Raw genomic sequence first — 17,152 nt, 5'->3', positions numbered from 1 at the left:
CATGCCGCAGCTAAAGATATCCTGCAACAAAGATCCCGTGTGCTGCAACTAAGACCCGGCTCAGCCAAATAAATATTTAAAAAAAAGAAAGATAATTTACAGAAGGACATAAGTAGCAACAGGGTCCCTGGGGGCTAGGAAGGCTGGAGTGGAGTGCAGGGGAGGAAATGCCCCCAAACACCCCTAGCGCTCATGCCGTGTTCCCCACCACACAGACGCCAGACACTCCTGGTCTCACCACGGTCCCCCAAAGGCTGACCTGGGACCAGGACGAGGGTGCAGATAATTTATTTGGGAGGTGATACCAAGAAGCCCCAGTGAAGAGTGGGGGAACTGAGGCAGGAGGGCTGAGAGCCAATGACGTTTGCCCAGATGAGGAGGTTACCCTTGTGGGCAGCTGAGGCTCTGTCTGGCCAGGATCCCCTGAGAAATCACGGGGACACACCTCAGCATTGCCTGTGGGGGACAAGGACCTGGCATGGCCCTTTCTCTCCTGACTCCCCGTGGTTGAGGCTTGTCCTGGGGGTGTGGGGGCTCCAAGCTCCATAGGTGGCCTGGGTGGAGGGGCAGCATCAAGCGTGTCTCCCCCGAGCCTCAGCATGGCCAAGGGACCAGGCCAGCGGGGCCGACTTGGGCTGCTTGGAACTGCTCGGGCAGATCTGCGTTTTCATGAGATCCAGAGGTGCTATGAGAGCAGAAGGTATGAGAAGTTCTGGTCGATTGACAGCTTGTCTCTGTGAAGAAGCAGGTGGAGGAGTCTTGGGAGGGTGCCCTCCTCGCCTCTGCCCACCAGGACAGCCACACAGGCTGTAGGACACCACGCTCAGGCTTCATGCCCCTCGGCAGCCCTGCAAGGCTGGAGCTTCTCTTCCCCCTCATCACAGTGAGGAAACTGAGGCCCAGCAAGGTGACAGAACTATTCAAGTCACTCAGCTCACAAGGGCCTGTGTCCACCTCTCACTGCATGGCCTGACTCAGAGGGGCCAGCAGGTACCGGGCAGGTGGGGTCTCCCAGGTCTCCTGTAAGACTCACCTGCATTGAGATTTCCACTCCCCCCATCTGCCCTCCCCAACAGCCAAAACCTGAGGGTGCCCCCACTCACCTCCCACAAAGGCCCTCTGAGTTGACCCAAGCAGAACACTCACTGCCCTGGTGTCCCATGTGTTACTGGAAGACAGTGTGATTTAATGCCCATTAAGCGCTTGGCCCCAGACCGGCCATGCTGTGACACTGCCCTGCAGGCCTGCTTGGACATTGCCCCTCCTCCAGCGCAGGCAGAGTAGCCTCTGGTGGCCCAGTGCCCATGTGACAGACTCATCCACAGAAATACTTTCAAGCCTGCCCAGGTGCACGTCCCACGTCCACCCATAGGGTCCTGTTCAGGGTCACCTACCCAGAGGCTCAAGAGGACTCCAGCCAGGTGCCACGGCATGCCCCTCCCCCTGGCCTGGCTCACCCCACACCTTTGTTCCCCTTCAGGCTGCTTTAGATGACCCCTGGTTGTTGGGTCAGCATGGTGTGGGGTCTGGCTGTGGCCGTCCCAAAGGGCCCAGCTTCTGCTGGGACATCAGTGAGCATACCACCTGGATCCTGGAAAGGCCACCCCGTCCCACCTCCTCCTGCTGCCAGGTCTACAGGGTGCCCCTGGGATCTGGCCAAGGGTAGGGCTGGGCCCTCGTCAGAGATGAGTCCTGTGCTGCAGATGGTGGGCTGGGCACCGCCATACTGAAACACACTGGCAGGGCAGCCAGCTCAGGGGGCACATCCCCTGCACCTTTGTTGAACTGTTATTTTGTTTTCATCCTTGGCATTTAAAGACTTTGGTTGTAAGCAAAAGAATCCCCTAGTACCAGCATGAGTGAAGGAGAGTTGCTTTAGAAGGATAAAGAACAGCCCACCAAGGGCAAGGATGACTGGAATGAGGAGCTCCAGCTTCACAGGACACTCTTTCTCAGCCTGGAAGGTTGCAGGCTCTCAGGCCAGCTGAGAGTCCTCGCCAGTGGCTGCAGCTATGGCTGCCCCCTGCCTGGGCCCCAAGGGGTCCTCTCTCCCTCCTCCAGGATAAAAATCCCAGGGAGGGATTCTGATTGGCTGGTCTGGGGTCATGTGTCACCTCTTGATCAATCACTGTGACCTGGAGGACATGGTGGGATGATGGCCCCCGTTTGGGTCATTTGCCCTCCCCTGGGAGTGGGGACAGGTCCAGCACCAGAAAAACGTGGGGTTGACTCAGCTATGGCCCTGAGAAGGATAGTTGTGAGAAGGGCAAGTAGATGGCATTTGCTGAGGGGCCATTTCTGCAGTGTGACTCAAGGGTGGGACTGAAGGGCATGTGGGCCCAGCAGGGGTCTGTGCCTCAGTTTCTCAATCTGAGACAGGGGCTGGGTTGGGGTGAGCCCCTGGAGCGAGGTTCCTTTCCTACTCCTCTCAGCTTTGATTGTCCAATATTCAATCAGTACCAGATCCTCCCACCATAAGCCAGTTTCTCAGTGGGAATTTGTTTCCTGGTCCCTGCACGCAGGTGTCTGTCCTCCAGGCTTCCCGCCTCACCTAAATTGCAACAGGCAGACACGCAGCTCCTTCCATCCCGCCTTCCAGTGAACTCCCTTCTCAAGGTTTGGCCCATATCTCCAGAGATAGCTGTGTGTTCCCAGGGTCCCTGGTCACTCTTACTCCCACCTGCCTCTCCAGCCGCCCCAACTCTGCACCAAGGGGAACACTGCCCACCTGGCTCCATTCCTGCCAAGCCCTCTAATGGCAGCTGAATCCGGGGTAACGAAAGGTCAGGAGCCTTGGGGAAGGTGCTTCTTTTATTCTTGTGGCACTTCTATAGCATTTACATCAGCCAGGCACTATTCCAAGCTCTGCGTGGGCTAACCCAGTTAATCTTCACAACCACCTGGGAGGCGGGTTTTACAGAAGAGGAAACTCTCCCAAGGTCTCAGGGCTGGAGGGAGGGCATTCCACAAGCCGACTCCGGAGTCCTTGAGCCTGGGCTTGAGCCTGCTCCTAGAGTGTGGACAGCAGAGGTCAGGCCTGAGGCTGCCCTCCCTCACTTCGAGTGGAGGGGCTGGGGCTGGGGCCGGTTGGCCTCTAGATCCCCTCGTTCATATCCTTCACCCTCACTCCCGGCATGATGCCCTGCTGGCCCCTTTCACTCCCAAAGACTCAGTGCCCACTCTGTGCTGGGCACTGTTCAGGCCATGGGGGACTGGTATGCACTGAATGTCTGTGTCCTCTCCAAAATTTATATGTTGAAGCCTTAACCCCCCAATGTGACTGTCTGTGGAAGTAATTAAGGTTAAATGAAGTCTTAAGGGTGGGCTCTGATCCGATAGGATTAATGTCCTTCTAAAAACAGACACCAGCACCCCCCCGCAATGCCCAGCAGACATAAAGAGGAGGCCGTGTGATCACACAGTGACATGCCAGCCACCAACAAGCCAAGAGAAGAGGCCTCAGAGGGAAACCCATCTTGCCAGTTCCTTGTTCTTGGACTTCCAGCCTCCAGAATGGTGAGAAATAAGCTGTGTTTAATCTCCCCAGTCTGTGGTGTTCTGTTCTGGCAGCCTGAGCTAAGACAGGGACAGAGACCCAGACCCTGCCTCATGGAGGGAGGACAAACAAATCAAACCTCCTCTATCACACATCAACTCCCACTGTGATGTGGCAGAGGAGGAGGTGTGCTGGGCAGGAAGGCCCCCAGGAGGAAGAACCAAGTGGAGGGCTGCTGGATGACTTGGTAGAAGGAGGTTCCAGAGCCTTCTGGGAAGTGGGCACAGTCCAGGCCCAGCCCACCGACTGAGCCCTGTCTCCAGCATCTCCCAGCCTCACCCGAGACCGGCAGCCTTGCTGTCCTGGCCACCCCAAATTGAAGAGGAGACTGTTTCCAAAGGTCAAGTCTGCTCCTGCCTCTAGGGTTAAGCGAGGAGAGCTGCCAGGTTTAAACAAGATATTCATAAGACATTCATTCCCCACCCCCCACAAAAAAACTGTGCAGAGCTGGGGCTGGGAGGGTCTATGCAAGGCCTGAAGCCTGGGCTCTGTATGAGGCTGTCCCGGCCAGGATTTCTGGACAGAACAATGCTGTTCAGAAGCCCCAGTGACTGAGCACTGCAAGGAGCCAGGAGGCAGGATCAGGTTCAGAGATGAGTGGCCAAGGATCCTCTGGAGCTTTGTGGCCTGACCAAAACAACCCCGACCCCCGTTCATCCCCACCCCACATCGCCCCCCACATTGCCTGGCTGGGCACAGGCTCCCGCCCCCAGTTCTGTGCACCTTGGCCCAAGCCAGGTTTCCTTTGAGAAATCCAGGTGTCCCTTTCCTGCCACCTCAAAAGCACTGTTCAAAGCATCTTTGTTCAAGGCTGGGCTGATGAAGCCACAGCCCCGCCCTGACCTCCTTAATTACCTCCTGGCCAGGCCCCCACCCCCTTCTGGGTCTTTAAGCCCCCAGGTTGTCCCCCAGCCCAGTTAGCAAGGAGGACACCAGCTGCAAGAGTGAGAACAGAATCCAGGGGCTGTGGGGTCTAGGGGTGGGGGGCACGCAGGAGCAGCTGTCAGGCAATGGAAATACAAGATGGGGGAGGGGCTGGGGTCCAGGGCTTGTATCGAGACCTAAGGTGGCCAAATCTCACAGTGGGTGGGGGGCAGGGGTGGTCTCTGGGGCCTGGGCATAGGGCATAGAGCCTGGGCCACAGGGCTAGGCCTGGGACCAACCAGGGTCTAAAGGAAGATAAAAGGGCCTCTGGGGGGGCTAGATCCTCCTCTTCTCTCTTCAGGTTCCAACCAGAGGGCACCCTCATTCCTAATCTCTGACCTCCCTCCCCTCACCCTGTTATCTGACACCAAACCCATAATCCAGTCCCTTCCGTGCTTCCTCCTCCAGTGTGCCAACCCCCCTCCACTCCCCCCACCCCCCCCAACCTTAGCCCTGTGTCTCCCTGCCCTCATCCTCCTCCGAGTTCCCTGCTCCTCTGCTCACCCTTGAGTTCCCCTTGTCCTCCCACAGCCTGCGGGCAGCCTCACGTGTCAAGTCTCATCGTGGGGGACCGGGACACCCAGGACGGAGAGTGGCCGAGGCAGGCGAGCATCCAGCACCGCGGGGCACGTGTGTGTGTGTGTGTGTGTGTGTGTGTGTGTGTGTGTGTGGGCTCGCTCATCGCCCCCCAGTGGGTGCTGATGGCAGCACACTGCTTCCTGAGGTGAGCAGGCAGCCCAGGCTTGGACAAGGGGCACTCCCCTACTCTGAGGGCTCAACGTCGAAGGGGGCAGGGGCGGGTGGAGCAAGACCCACGGAACGGGGCGTGCCACTTGGTGGAAGCATGGTCCCCAGGCTTTGAGTGAGAGGGTGGCGGGGATGGGGGCCCTACTGGGGGTGGAGAAGGAGCTGCTTTAACTAGACCCACCACTGTCATGCCGGAGGGCGCTGCCATCTGAGTACCCCGTGCGCCTCGGGGCACTGCACCTGTGTCCTGCCTCGCCCCACGTTCTCTTGGTGCCCGTGCAGAGGGTGCTGCTGCCCCCGGACTACTCAGAGGACGGGACCCGAGGAGACCTGGCGTTGCTGCAGCTTCGCCGCCTAGTGCCCTTGAGCACATGAGTCCAGCCCATCTGCCTGCCTGAGCCTGGGCGTTGCCCACCACCAGGCACACCATGCTGGGTCACTGGCTAGGGCAGCCTCCACTCAGGAGGTGAGGCAGAGGGCGGGGCACTGGGGCATTGGGGCCGGACAGGCGATCTCTCTCCACCTCTCTCTGATCGGGAATCCCAGCCCCTCACTGCCCCAATCCAGGACCCACCGTGACCTCCAGGGACCCAAACATCCTCACAGTTTTTCCACCTCACTGTCTCCCAGCTCTTAGAAGTCCCCCCTTCTTCTCCAGTGCCACTCCCAGAGTGGCGACCTCTGCAGGGAGTACGGGTGCCACTGCTGGGTACTCACACCTGTGACCTCCTCTACTACATGGGCACCAACATTCCTCGTGCCAAGCACATAGTGCTGCCAGGGAACCTGTGCACCGGCTATGTCGAGGGCCAGAAGGATGCCTGCCAGGTGCGAGAAGCTGCCTGGAAACTCTGGAGTCCATGCTGCTATGGCCAGCACCCTACCTCCTTAGAACCCAGGACCTAGGAGGTACCACCTCCAGGGCTCAGTGTCCTGGACCCCAACCCAGAGGCACCACCTGGGGGATTGCAGCCCTGGGACCCAAAGTCTCTGGAGGGCTGGGACCTAAGCTCTTCTTTCTCCTGCAGCGTGACTCTGGAGGACCCCTGACCTGTATGAGGTCTGGGCGTTGGGTCCTAGTGGGTGTGGTGAGCTGGGGCAAGGGCTGTGCCCTGCCCAACCGTCCAGGTGTCTATACCAATATGGCTACTTACAGCCCTTGGATTCAGGCTCGCCTCAGCCTCTGATGCAGTGACACTGACCTGAAGCCAGACTCTGGAGTCCCTCAGCTGCCTGGTCTGTGTGGGGATCTACGCATCCCCCCACCCTGCCCCTTCTGACTTAGGGCTTAGAGGCCTAATAAAGTTAAGGGGCCATCCACCCACCCATTCATCTGTCTATCCCCTGCCTCCTCCTTGGGGCTCACCAAACCCAAGCTGCCAACCCTCCTCCAGGAGCCTCCCGAGTGTCCCAGGGTCTCACACTCCCTCCCTTCCCTTCCTGCTCATATTTAACCCCCTGAGCTCCAGTCAGACAGGCAAGTGAGTCAGTGCTAGGTCTGGTCTGTGTGCCCTTCTTTTCTGGAAGAAGTCAGAGAAACTCAAATATGAGAGGAATTCAACACCAAGGAAATGACTGTCCATTGCTAGCTTTGAAGATGGAGGGGCCACGTGGCAAGGAGCTGATGAAAGCCCCTGGCTGACAGCCAGCAGGGAAAGGGACGCCTCAGCACTACTACTGCAAAGAACCGAATTTGGCCAATAACCAGAACAAGCTTGGAAGCCAACTCTACTCCCAGCCTCCAGATGAGAACCCTGACAGGCCAAGCCCTTGATTTCAGCCCGGTGAGATCCTAAGCAGAGAACCCAGTTTAGCCCACCCACAGAGTAGTGATTTAATAAATTAGTGTTTAAGTTGCTATGTTTGCAGTCATCTGCTACACAGCAATAGAAAACTCAAATAGATTTTGCCCCACTGCAGTGAAAGTGCCCCAGGAGGCAGATGGCCAGCCACCAGGCCTGGCCTTCCCATGAATTCTAAGGTCTTAGGAGTTTGGGGCACCTGACATCATGCCCTCTGCCAAGAGGAGACAGGAGCCCCCAGATAGGCCTGGCCATAGCTTCTGATATCCTTGTTTTTTCTGCCACTGCCCCCATCCATGCCCTGGATGAGTCTGAGGCTGTGTCCTAGCCTTGGCCAGGCCCCCAGGCCCAGGACCGCCCCCTTCCCCCACCTGCATCTGGAGACCGGCCTAGGCCCTTTCAACTCCCTGACCACCCTCATGTGCTGGGACCTGGTGTCCCATCCCCTCTCTGCCATCTCCTCATCCCCAGGCCAAGGATCATCCATCCCTATAGACAGAGCTCAGTTTCTAGAACAGCAGAAAGAACAAGAACCGGAACAAAACCTGGAAACTCTGAAGCCCCCCTTTGGAGCTGACGGGGCAGTCGGGAAAGGGGGGACAGGGGAAGCTATCATTGAAGGGGCAGTCTGGCTGGGCAGGACCAAGTGCAGCTGCCGCCACGCAGGCCTGAGCTTCGTCTCCCTCCCTTCTTTCCTCCCAGGGGAAAAAGTGGCTGCAGCACGTGGTCACTGCTGGGCCAAGCCAGGCTGGGAGGGTGGGGCTGTGGACTGGGCAGTGAGCGAGCTCCGGGCTGCTGTCTCCCCTAGGCTGAGGGCCGTCTACTGGCTGCCCCTGGTGGGGTCACTGGGGACCAGGGTACCCAGAACAGGGCATGGCTGTGGCAGGCCAGGCAAAAGGCTGTGGGCACATCTGCGGTGGGACCCTGGCCGCCCCTGATGGGTGATGCTGGCCATCCTCCCATCCCGCCCTCAGCCGGGGGCCAGCCCAGAGAACTTCCTCAAGATGCCTCCCAAAGTACTGAGACCAGAAAAAGCCAAGGATGCCTCAGTCTTGGACCTGCCGTGATTAGAGTAATGGATCCCCATTCAGAGCCCAGTGTTTCTTTTCTTTCTTTCTTTGGCTGTGCTGGTTCTTAGTTAAGGCTCACGGAATCTTCGTTGCAGCATGCAGGATCTTTAGTTGCGGCATGCAGGATCTAGTTCCCTGACTGGGGATCGAACCCGGGCCCTCTGCATTGGGAGCGTGGAGTCTTAACTGCTGGACCACCAGGGAAGTCCCAGAGCCAAGTGTTTCTGAAGCATAAGGTGAGAGCTAAGCAGGGGTGTCCTAGAAGTGGAGAGGGCGGGCTGCCCACGGAAGGGAATGAGCAGAAATCTGCTACTCGTTAAACCCTCACCAGACACGGTGCAGAGAGCTCTACTGCACCATCTCATGAGATTCTCACTAGACACTCTGTGAGGGGGGTTTCCCCATTTGTCAGATGAGAAAACAGGCCTAAAGGCATACAGCTGGTAGACGGTAGACTGTGATTTGAACCCAGGTGGTCTGATTCTGGAGGCAGCTGGGGGTGGTAAAGAGGGTATTACCACCTTGGTTCTCTCCACTTCCACTCCAACAGTGTGGCCTCCAGGCCTGCCTCCTCTCTGCTTGTTCCTGTTGTGGCAGCCTCACAGGGCTGGACAAGCTACAGCTCTACTCTGTCCAGCAGGCTCAGTGGCACGGCACCCTGTGCTGCTGCATCCCGCCTGTCAGCAAGGTCATTGGGCCTGGAGCTGGGGCGGGGCAGGGGGGGCGCCGGCAGTGGTGGCGGGGTATGGACCTGGCCCTGCATCAGTAGCATCCTGCCCCTGGCCTCACAACGGTTGCCTGATGTGCCAGGAGGGAGGCCCTGGGGCGGCGAGGATAGTCCTCAGAACCCACCGGGGACAGGACATCAGGCTCCTGTCCAAGCAAGCATTCTCTAGCTGCTCACCTGCTCCAGTTGGTAGAGCTGCAGCCAGATGGCCCAGCCTCTCCCAGGAGTACTGACTCAACCTCAGTTTCCCCATCTACAATCTGAACTGGTAACACGAACCCTATCATGGCTGTAGGGAGAGTCAAAATGACTCAGTTCTGCCCAGCGAGCACGCAGGCTGAGCCAGGCACTGGCGGGCTCTCAGCTGATCTCTGAACACCTGTGAGGTGTTCCCATTTCACGAATGGGGAAACAGGACCAGAAAGGCTAGGTAATATGCCCTAAGACCCACAGCAGGCAAGAGGTGGAACCAGATTTGAATCTGGGCGACTGACTCTAATTCCACACTGAATTGTCACTTCCCTCATAGAAATGAAACCAGTTGTATGACACAACTAGAGGCACACTAGTAACGAGTGATGATTGACAATTACTGTTTATTAATCAACACTTTAAAAAGTTTAAGTAGACCAAAGGAGAAGTCCCACCAGGTTGATACCCTACAGGCTTAGTTTGGAGGCCGGGGAGGGTCTCTATCATGAGCGCTGGGTGGTTGAGGCCACAGGGCAGAATGGGCCCAGGAGGACTTCCTGTGCAGAGAAGCAAGAGCAGCTGGCCAGCTGGCTCACCCACCATCTTAAGACTCCCATTTTGTCTGTCATGGCCCCCAGGAAGGAGGGCCTGCACCCAGCTAGACCACAGAACTGGGTGGCTGGGGGCTCAGCCCCTGCTCCTCCTTCAAACTTCTCCTGACCCCATTCCCACTGCAGGAGGTGTCACTGTACTCACTGACACGAGGACTGCAGTTACCTCCTGCAACCGACCCACCCACCATAGCACAATGGGGTGCACAGAGATCCCATCTGAGGGAAAGGGCTGCCTTGAGGCACAGGTGTGGAGGAGTCCCAGGAAGGAAAGGGACTTCAAAGGACTCCTGAGGAGCCAGAGGCCAGAAGTCAAAAATGATAACTATAGCTATAGTTTAGGAAACATCTATTGAGTGCTAACTCTTGGTGATGTTACCGGCAAACTGGGTTTGCTTCTTGGTGAGTGTCAAGCGAAAAGACCACAACCAAGCCAAAGATGGGGAGAAGGAAGGATTTATTATTATTTGCAGCAAGTGAAGAGAACACCAGGGATCTTTCCCAAAGCAGTGTCTTCCCGAACAGCAAAATTGGGGGAATTTTAGGCTAAGGGTACATGGATATTCATGAAAGGGCTTGCAATGAGGCCAGGCTTAGATCACAAAGTGGCTTAGGCCAAAAATGGCTTCTCTTCTGTCAAGAAAACCATGCTGGGTTCTCTCTCCAGGGACCCCCCCCCCACCATCTGCTTACACCAAGGCTCCGCAAACTTTACAAACAGTTATTCTCCAATCTCAGAGAGGGGGAAACTGGGCCTTGGTGAGGTTAACTGCCCAAGGCTGCACACTCAGTGCCAGAGCAAGGATTTGAATCCCAGCAGGTCTGAGCCCAGAGCCTGCATGGCTAGCCACCAGCTTGATTCAGGGCCAAGGCAGCATCATCTTCAGATTCCACCCACTCCAAAGAACCTCAAATTGTGGCCTCAACAACTGCTGAGCTGTTCAGCATCCAGGGTCACCACTGGCTCATCTCTCATTGGGTGCCACGGCATGCCTTCTCTGGCACGTGCCAGCAATGACTCAGCTGAGGTTCTCCCTCTCCCTGGGAGAGGTTGAAAAAGCCTCCTTCTCTTGCTCTAGTATAACTGCAATTTGGGGCGATGCAGGAGAGCATCCAACTACCAAGGAGGGAGGCCTAGGCTGTCAGTAGGTACGAAGGGCAGCCAGAGAGGGAAACCAAGTCCACAGGCCCTTCTGGAGCCTGAGTGGACCTGGGCAGAAAGGCGGGCAGTTGCCCAGGGCACCCTCCTCCTGGGAAGCGTGAACACCAACTTTGGCTATGCATGCTGCTTCTTCCGAGGATGTTTGCCAGGCCTTGTTATCAAATGGGGGTCCTGCTGCTTGCTGCTCACAATCAATTGCATACTCACAAATGTTGGTGGCAAAGGTGCTTTTAATCAGAATGCCAACAATCTGGGGAGATGGTAGACTCGGCATCCCCCAAAAACCACCTCCACAGATTGTGCTCGGCCATGAAACTTTTAAAGGGCAGAAGGGAAGTAATCTCAGTTAATTGTTGAGATAGCGGGTCAGAATTATTGCCATCCCTCCACTGCATGCAGGCTGGTTAACTTCTTGGGTTCTTCCTCTAGATGTTATCTTGTTCACACAGTTTGGTCACACAGTTTGTTCAGGTTACTGAAGGGAAAGCTAGGGAAGAGATCTGGTCATCTGTTAAATACTTGCTCATTGTTCTAAAGAACCAACTAGTTTGGCAAGGTATTGTGTAATTAAAAGATTTGAAAGGTGTGCTTGGGCCAGAGATGGGTAGGTAGAACATGGGGTGGGTGGAGGGGCAGTGCCTGGTTTAAAAGTTAGTTACAGGGACTTCCCTGGTGGGCCAGTGGTTAAGAATCCACCTTCCAACGCAGGGGGGCAGGGGGTTGGATCCCTAGTCAGGGGAATTAAGTTTCCACGTGGTGAGCAGTATGCCCCCCCCCCCCAAAAAAGTTAGTTACAACATAGCTTTGCTAAAGTGACAAGAAAAGGGGCTTCCTGCTGAGGGCAGTTTCCTGCAAAGAGCTGCTTACACACTCCCTAACCCCAAAAGCAGCTTCCAAGGATTCTTACAGGCCCTAAAGCCTCGGTAAACTGGTTTAAATAATCCTTACAGCAAGGCTAGGGCAGGGACATGGGGCTGTTTCCTGATACGGCGGCCGAAAGATCCAGAATTTAACACCTCCTCAAAACACCCGCCAGGAAGACCCATAATCATGAGTCAGACTCCCAAACCTGGCAGCCCAGGTCTCGCTGAGATGTGAATGTCTTGCCGCCCTGATGACCGAGACACATCATTCATTCACTCTCATTAGGCTGTGAGGCACCCTACGCTTGAAGTTAGTCCCCACAAGGCTGACATTCCCCACAAGGACGGGAGTCCCCTAGACTGCATCAACATGGGGAACTCGCTTTGCCACACCCAAGATGGCGCCACCGCGCCCTGCGTCCCTCCCGCGCTCGGTCCCTGTCGGCCTCCCACTACCTCCGCCACTCCACCAACCGGCCCCGCCCCGCGCCACGGCGCCCAGTCCGCAGTCGGAGGCTCGGCCGTAGCGCGCCCCTTTACGGATTACTTAAAATGGCGGTCATGGGGCGGGGCCGCCAGGCGCGGGGTACGCTGGGAACAGCGCGCGGGCTGCCGGGAACGGGGCGGAGCGCGGCCGCGCCGGCGCGTCGAGGGGGAGAGGCAGCCGCCGCGATGGTGAGCGGGCGCTGGGGGAGGGGTGCTTGGCCGGGGCTGGGGCCGGGGCCGGGGGCGGCAAGGGCGGTGGGCCGTGCGTGGGGGCCCGGGCTCCGCGCTCACCCCGGCCCGCCGCCCCCAGGACGTGTTCCTCATGATCCGGCGCCACAAGACCACCATCTTCACGGACGCCAAGGAGTCGAGCACTGTGTTCGAGCTAAAGCGCATCGTCGAGGGCATCCTCAAGCGGCCGCCGGACGAGCAGCGGCTGTACAAGGTGCGGTCCCGTCGGTTCCGGGCGGCCGGGAGCTGGGGGAGCGTGCTGCTCGGAACCGCCGCCCGAGCCTGGCCGTGGGCGCAAGGCGGCCCAGTCGTTGATGTAAACATCAGCGACCGGTTGCCGCGGGCCGGAACTCCGCCGCGTGGGGCCGTTGCTCGAACTCGGGGAGATGAAGCCCCGATAGCGGTCGCTACACCGGGGGTCTCCGTTCGGATGGCTTGAAAGTCGCGCGCCAGGCCCTATGCTGAGCGCCGAGGGCCAGCGTCACATCTGATCCCTACAGCGGTCCCACCCGCGACGTGCTGGCCCTTGATTTCCCTGCTCTGCGGTTAAGGAAACAGGCTCGGAGGTGGCCACTTAACGAGGCCAAGGTTGTTGGCAGAGTCAGGATTTGAACCCCGATGCTCAATCGTGTGCAGGACTCTCACACGCCCCCCGCCCCAGACACGCCTTAATACAAAGAAATGGAGAAATGGAGGGTGTTGAGATGAGTCAGGTCCCACCAGTTCTTCACCCAACAACTGTTTATTACTCCCCAACTTACTGCTGATGTTCTAAAAGCCCCCGCCCCTTTCCCCCTTACAAGCCAATTGCAATTATCCAGCAAGGATGTCGTGGGATTTGGGGTTTTCATTGGGGAGTCCTGTTTGTTGGCCCCTCATTTCAAGTTTCTGGCAGCATGAGGTCCCTCACCTAAGTTCCTTGATCTGATTCTGGGTGGAAACTGGGAAACTGATCTTTTGCTGCAGGCTGAGCCTTCACCCCCTTTGTCTCTAAAGGCCTTTTCTTCTTGTTACCTGCTGGGGCTTCTATAATAAGGACCTTTCCTACTGCCTGAGCTTGTTTCACTTGCTGTGCTCTGTGCTTTCTGTAGGTCCTTTGCTCATTGAAGCCTCTGGCTGCCCTATGAGTTGGGAATTCCAATAACTCCCGTTTTACAGATAAGGAAACTTCACATCAAACTTGCACATCTTGTGCAAGGTGGTAGAGCTGGGATTCAACCAGGTCTGCCTGTGGCCAGATGGGGGTCACTGACACTTGAAATTAGATTCACCTGGAGTTGCAGGGGGGTGTAGATTGAAATTAGATTAGATTCACCTGGAGTTGCAGGAGTGTAGCTTCCAGACCCCTACCCTACCCTGGGAGGTTCTGATTTGGAAAGTCTTGGGTGTAGTCCTGGAAACTGTTTGATATACTCTGGGGTGGTTCTGGGCCCTACTCGGGGCTGTTTCTTTTCCGTCTTCTGACTTTCAGTGTAGTTGCTGACCAGAGAAGTCTTTGGGACTTGCTCCTCCTGGGGCCTCTTCTGAGACCCTGCCTGCCTCTCTCCTCAGGACGACCAGCTTCTGGACGACGGAAAAACATTGGGCGAGTGTGGCTTCACCAGCCAGACAGCACGGCCTCAGGCCCCAGCCACTGTGGGACTAGCCTTCAGGGCAGGTGAGAGGGACAGCGACAGGGTGGAAATGGCCAAAGAAAGGGGTGGTCAGGGAGCCTGCAGTTCCTCCTGGACCATGTCTCCCAGTTCACCAAATGCCGGCAATATCCTATAATAGTGTGTTTGCTTCCCCCATTAAAAACAATGAGAAGCACATGAGATACTTGTAGAAATTGAAGCCCATTTCATGGAGGATTCAAAGATTCTTAGTCACAGTACTAGCTTACAGTTACAGGGAACTTACTGAGCACCTGGCCCTGCACTCTGCATTTTATTTCTGTTGTCCCATCTAATCCTCTTGATAGCCCTGAGGGGTAAGCACTGCCATCCCCATTTGGGAGACATGGACGCCGAGGCTTGCTGGCAGTCACGTGGGAGGCCACAGTTCAGCTGCCGGCTGCCAGGACCTTGTCTGAGCTGGGCACCATGCCAGCCAGTGTCTCCGTGGTACATCGCTTACTCCCCCAGCATCTCTGTACAGGCCAGAGTTGTATTGTGATCATTTTAAGGATGAGTAAACTAAGCCTGGGGAGGTTAGATCAGGTTCAGCCCTTTCTTGCCCCAGAGCCTGTACTCTCCTTAACCACATTCCACCGTGACCAAAGTTCAGAAACCTGAGGGGTGGGGGTGGTTTATGTTGCTCCTTTTGCCAAGAAAAAGATTTAAATTTTATCCTTTGTCTCTGGAAATTTAAACAGGAGTTATAGGGTGTTTTCACAGCTGTAGACAGACCCAGGGGCTGTGTGAATGGCTGGGTAAATCTGGATGAAGTTACAGGGAGTTATTTTTTTAGCTTCTTGTAAGAAAATGTAGCAAGGGCTCAGGAGGGAGCATATAGCCTTAGCTGCACTTCTCAGTTTCATAAGGATAAACTATGTGAGGCCTCAGCAGCTGTGTCTTCGGGCAGCTACTTCACGCCCCGCCCCTCCCAGACTGGAGTTTGTCTCCATAAAGGAGTATGACACTGGGACCAGCCTCACAGCAAAGCAATGTGAGCCCCCGTGCACCCCAGGCCCTGCAAGCGCTCAGGAAAAAGCAGTTTTACGGGCCTTTGTGTGGGTTCCCTCAACTCTCACAGTGACAGTGAGGCAGGTGAGGGGCTGGTGCAGACTTTGTACAGGGTGGGTACTATACAAGGCTGTTCTCTGAGGCAGGTAAGCGGGGGCTGAAAGCACATCTGTTCTTCCTAAGCCAGGGCCAGGCTGCATTCTTCCAGAAAAAGTATCTCTTCCTCTAATTTGAACAGAGGCACCCTATAGACTTGCAGCTACTCAACCATCTTGCAGGTGAAAAAAATCACAGCACAGTGAGGTGATTTTTTTCTCCCCATGACCCCCCCCTTATGGCATAGATTGTGGACCCTTGGTGGCATCACCTCAGGTGTGTCATTGCTGTTTTGATAGGGGCTGTGGTGTGGACTGCAGTCTGTCTGCTTCCACTTGCAAAAACGCACTTCTGGGTGGGTAGTTTCCTTGTGCAGAGACGGGTCTCTCCCCACCCCCCAAAGTGGTTTGCTTGGTTAGGGAGATATGATAGTGTCTGGTGTTAAATAGCATCTTCCAGACTTTATTTCCAAAGAATGGAGAGAGGTGATGAAGGCAAGAATTGTCACTCAGATTTGTGGCTTGCAAGATGAATTTGTTATTAAGCTGGGCCATGTGTCTTCACCTCAGCGCTGTTGACATTTGGGGCTGGATGATTCTGGGTGCGGTTGTCTTGTGCATTGCAGGATGTTTAACATCTCTGGCTTTTACGAAAGATGGCCTCTCCCCACTAGAGGCCAGTTGCAGCCCCTCAACCCCCAAAGTTAAAACTTGTCAGACCTGACCGACTTCCCCTGGGGAGCCTAATTGGTTGAGATCCCTGAGCCAGGTGGAGAGAAGTTTCCCATGTAGAAGAAAAAGTTGTGTTCATTTATCTGTGTAGTAACAGCAGGAATGACAGGGAAAATCTTCCTGGGGCTGCTGTTCTAGTAGGAAGGCAGCTGGTCAAGAGAAACAGGGCATTCGCGCTAGCGATTAAGTGTTCCCAGTGTAATGCACAGGGCATTGGGCATGTAGAGTGGGTGGTTGTACAGGGTGGTTGGGGAACGCTTCTCTGAAGAGGTGGTTTTTTTTTTTTTTTTGGTTAAACTTTTTTAAAAAAAATTTATTTTTTTGTCTGTGTTGGGTCTTTGTTTCTGTGCAACGGCTTTCTCTAGTTGCGGCGAGCGGGGGCCACTCTTCATCGCGGTGTGCGGGCCTCTCACTGTCGTGGCCTTGAAGAGGTGATATTTGATTGCCCCTGGATGCCTTTCTTAGGCAGCCAGCCATTCTAAGTGTCAAGCTAGGGAGTGGCAAATGCAGAGACCTTGAGGCAAGAAAGAGGTTGATGTGGGAACATGGGGACCACAAGGAGACATGTGGAGAGACATAATGACATGATGATTTTATTCAAAGTATGATGAGAAGCAAGAGAAGGGAACAAGGTGATGGGGGAGATTGTAGGTGGATGCAATCCCAGAGGCTGAGGGATGCAGAGGGTGAGGAAAAGGGCCCTAGCATGGCCAGGCTGGGGGAGGGGAGCAGGATCAGGTTGGTTCTGTAAGTGTGGGAGACTCACTTTGCAGTGGCCACCCCCTCTCCACCAGATGAGGCCTTTGAGGCCCTGCGCATCGAGCCCTTCTCCAGCCCACCCGAGCTGCCGGATGTGATGAAGCCACAGGACTCAGGAAGCAGCGCCAATGAACAAGCTGTGCAGTGAGAGGTCCCCCAACCGCCCTACCCCCCCAATAAAAGAGATTTGGGTGTCCACCTGGTTGCTGCTTCTTTCTACACACCTTCTCCTGACTCAGGCATCACCTCACTGGTGCTCCCCGCCTTGCCCCACCCTCAGCCTCTTCCAGGCCAGCCTGCTGCATCCCAAGCTCTCTGAGTCCAGCTACCAACCCCCAGCCCAGCCTACCCCTCAAAAGGCCATAATGGGGAGAGGAACCCAGGGCCCCCAGGCCAGCCTTCTGCTCAGCCTGGGGATAAAAGGTTTAGAGGCTTTTGTTTCTTCAGAGTGGCCAGCCCCCTCCTAGCATGAGCATGCTGGCTCCCAGCTGGAACGAGTGTGTTGGTTTGAGTGGGTTCTGTGGGGGATCCA

The 17,152-nt window shown here is 56.0% G+C and overlaps 2 protein-coding genes across 2 annotated transcripts; both read left to right on the top strand.

The window, feature by feature from the left end:
• Positions 1-599: 599 nt before the first annotated feature.
• PRSS33 (serine protease 33) lies at positions 600-7,026 on the top strand. The gene is given in 7 exon segments (XM_027118363.1): positions 600-700; positions 1,373-1,421; positions 1,481-1,571; positions 5,012-5,204; positions 5,425-5,693; positions 5,886-6,055; positions 6,256-7,026. Coding segments are annotated over 7 exon segments (1,032 nt in total). The 3' UTR covers positions 6,415-7,026.
• Positions 7,027-12,220: 5,194 nt separating this feature from the next.
• On the top strand, positions 12,221-16,818 carry ELOB (elongin B). Its single transcript, XM_027117724.1, has 4 exons — positions 12,221-12,329; positions 12,451-12,585; positions 13,923-14,028; positions 16,656-16,818. The coding sequence occupies exons 1-4, from the start codon at positions 12,327-12,329 to the stop codon at positions 16,766-16,768; spliced, it is 357 nt and encodes a 118-aa protein (XP_026973525.1). The 5' UTR covers positions 12,221-12,326; the 3' UTR covers positions 16,769-16,818.
• Positions 16,819-17,152: the final 334 nt, after the last annotated feature.

This window comes from Aethalodelphis obliquidens, unplaced genomic scaffold (assembly GCF_003676395.1).
Source record: "Aethalodelphis obliquidens isolate GAN/ISIS:26980383/991018 unplaced genomic scaffold, ASM367639v1 scaffold18, whole genome shotgun sequence".
Classification (NCBI taxonomy): Eukaryota; Metazoa; Chordata; class Mammalia; order Artiodactyla; family Delphinidae; genus Aethalodelphis; species Aethalodelphis obliquidens.
Note: the sequence above shows the minus strand (reverse complement) of the source record. Positions and strands in the feature narration are given on the sequence as shown.